The 2,399-nt window shown below is 35.0% G+C and overlaps 1 protein-coding gene across 1 annotated transcript; it reads right to left on the bottom strand.

Annotated features, from left to right (window-relative positions):
- Positions 1–469: 469 nt before the first annotated feature.
- LOC106341047 (zinc finger protein ZAT12-like) lies at positions 470–1,094 on the bottom strand. Its single transcript, XM_013779865.1, has one exon. It carries the CDS (start codon positions 1,018–1,020, stop codon positions 574–576), a length of 447 nt encoding a protein of 148 aa, XP_013635319.1. The 5' UTR covers positions 1,021–1,094; the 3' UTR covers positions 470–573.
- Positions 1,095–2,399: the final 1,305 nt, after the last annotated feature.

Genomic DNA, 2,399 nt, shown 5'->3' with positions numbered 1-2,399 from the left:
ACTGAGATGTTCTATTTATAGACAAATAACAAAACCAAGATGCACTTCTGCTTATAGAAAAATCCTTTTTGATTTGTTTATAGAACCCACCTATTTATAATGATTTAGTGGTGACAAACTTATTCTGGAATTAGAGACTTGGATTTCAGTTTTTCCAGAGTCGATTTCAAAATTGGTTGATCACTGACAAAAATAGATCTTTGTCAGTGGAAGTTTAACTACTAACAAAACAATAAGACTATAACTCTATTATCTAACGATCTAAACCTGCCGTGTTTTCTTACAAAAACATCCTAACATATTTTCATTCCCACGTATTTGACGAGACCCCAAAATAATTCAACAAAAAGATTTAGTAGACCTATATATTAGTTCTTTATTGTAATAATTCGACAATATATAGATAAGATGTATATATGTCTATAAATAACAGTACCATGTGTTAAAAAAAAAAATAACAGTACCATAAAGTTCTTCATACAAAACTACATGGAGTCCTCAAATAAAATAAAATAACATCTCTCTATACAAGTATAAACCCACAAAAGAAGAAAAAGTAAAAAGATCAGAAAATCACAACCTCCCAAGCTCCAGCTTCAAATCATCATTCTCTCCCGGCGTCAAGTTCAAATCCATACATAAGACCCTCTTTCCATTACCGCCGCCGGATTTCTTCATAGTCACCGGCGCTGGTGCCAAGCTTCGGCTACCTCCTCCTCCTCTATGCTTCCGCATGTGACCACCCAAGGCTTGCCCTACGGCGAACTCGGCACCGCATATAGGACACTCGTGTTTCACCGGTTTGACTCTCTTGGGAGAAGGAGTTGCGTGGCCTTCAAGGGCAGCCGATCTGCGGTGGCTTGCTCGGTGGCCTCCCAAGGCTTGGAACGACGGGAACTCCTTGTTGCACGTCTTGCACGCGAAAACGCGGCTTTTGGTGTCGTGTTGGTGAGCCTTTGATAGATAAATCAAGCAGCTTGCCATCTTGTTGATCATCTCTATCTCTCTTTCCTTTTCCATTTGATTTGATTTGGTTTCTCGAAAAAAAAAAACACTTTTTGTGTGTGTGCTTTGGTTGAGAAATGAAAAAACGAAACGAAGAGTTCGTTGAATTATAGATTTACGATCGTGTTTATATAAGCTGAAACTAAGCTTAGCTTCTTGCATTGACCTTTGTATCTGGTTTATTGAAATTATAGTTTTACCCTTTCCTATTGCTGAAAAAACATCGCCTCGTTGACTCTCACGGTTCAATAATAGTTTTGAGTTTGGTCTATATTAGGGGCAGGTATTACATCCCTGATATTTAATTTGATTTGTTGTATTTTTAGATTTGATCTAAGAAATCCTAATATAGGTAACTCTAATACCAAAACAAATTTTATTATCTAATATGTATATGTATGTGTTTGTATAAATAATTGTATAAATTTTATTACTGCAAGTTTTACAATAGTTTTATTCATTACATTAATTATTTAGGTATTAAATATTTAAAAGAAAAAATAATTTATAATGAAATATTAATTTTTACACTTATTGTAGCTTTTTATTTCCTGAGATTTATTTATAAGAAATATACAAGATATTCGGCTAAAAATACCAAAAATTCATCGAATATTTAAACACTAAATACCTACATAATGGTGGAGCAAATAAATTATAAAATTGAGATAACATATAACGGATTACAAATACCCAGATATCCGCTATACGTCTACTCTAATCAATGTACAAAATAGCAAATTACAATAATAACTGAGTATATTAATGTATGAAAACATGTTCAACATGTTCAACGGCTTAGATATACATGCGAACAGAATCAATAAGGCCATGAGTTAGTTTATGACATTCACCAGTTGCTCATTTTGTTTCTTTAGCTAAACGCCAAAACGAGTAAAAAACTCAATCAGTCATCAAAGAACTAGCTAATACATAGCTGAATTCGAATTTTCATTAACCATTTTAATAATATATCACTACAAGAAAACATTGGTATTCTGACGGACATTCCGACGGAAAATAAAATCCTCGGAATATCCCGAGGAATTTCTGAGGATATTCTGAGGAAACACAAATTTTGGTTTCCTCAGAATTTCCTCGGAATATACCGACGGAATTCCGAGGAAATATCAATCCGTCGGAATATTTTTATGGAATACCGAGGAAAATGTATTCCTCGGAAAAAACCGATGGATTCTGAGGATATATTATAGCCGTTAGAGAGCCGGTGGAGAGCCGTTGGGGGATTTTAAAAATTCCGAGGAAATTCCGACGAACTAGCCGTTGGCGTCGGAATTCCGTCGGAATTTCCTCGGTCTGTCGGCAGGATTTCAACTATAAATACAAGCACCCCTCTTCCTCTTCATTCACTCCATATCTTCATCCTCCCTCTT

The sequence above is a fragment of the Brassica oleracea genome, chromosome C4 (assembly GCF_000695525.1).
Source record: "Brassica oleracea var. oleracea cultivar TO1000 chromosome C4, BOL, whole genome shotgun sequence".
Classification (NCBI taxonomy): Eukaryota; Viridiplantae; Streptophyta; class Magnoliopsida; order Brassicales; family Brassicaceae; genus Brassica; species Brassica oleracea.
This window is presented reverse-complemented; position numbering and strand designations above follow the sequence as displayed.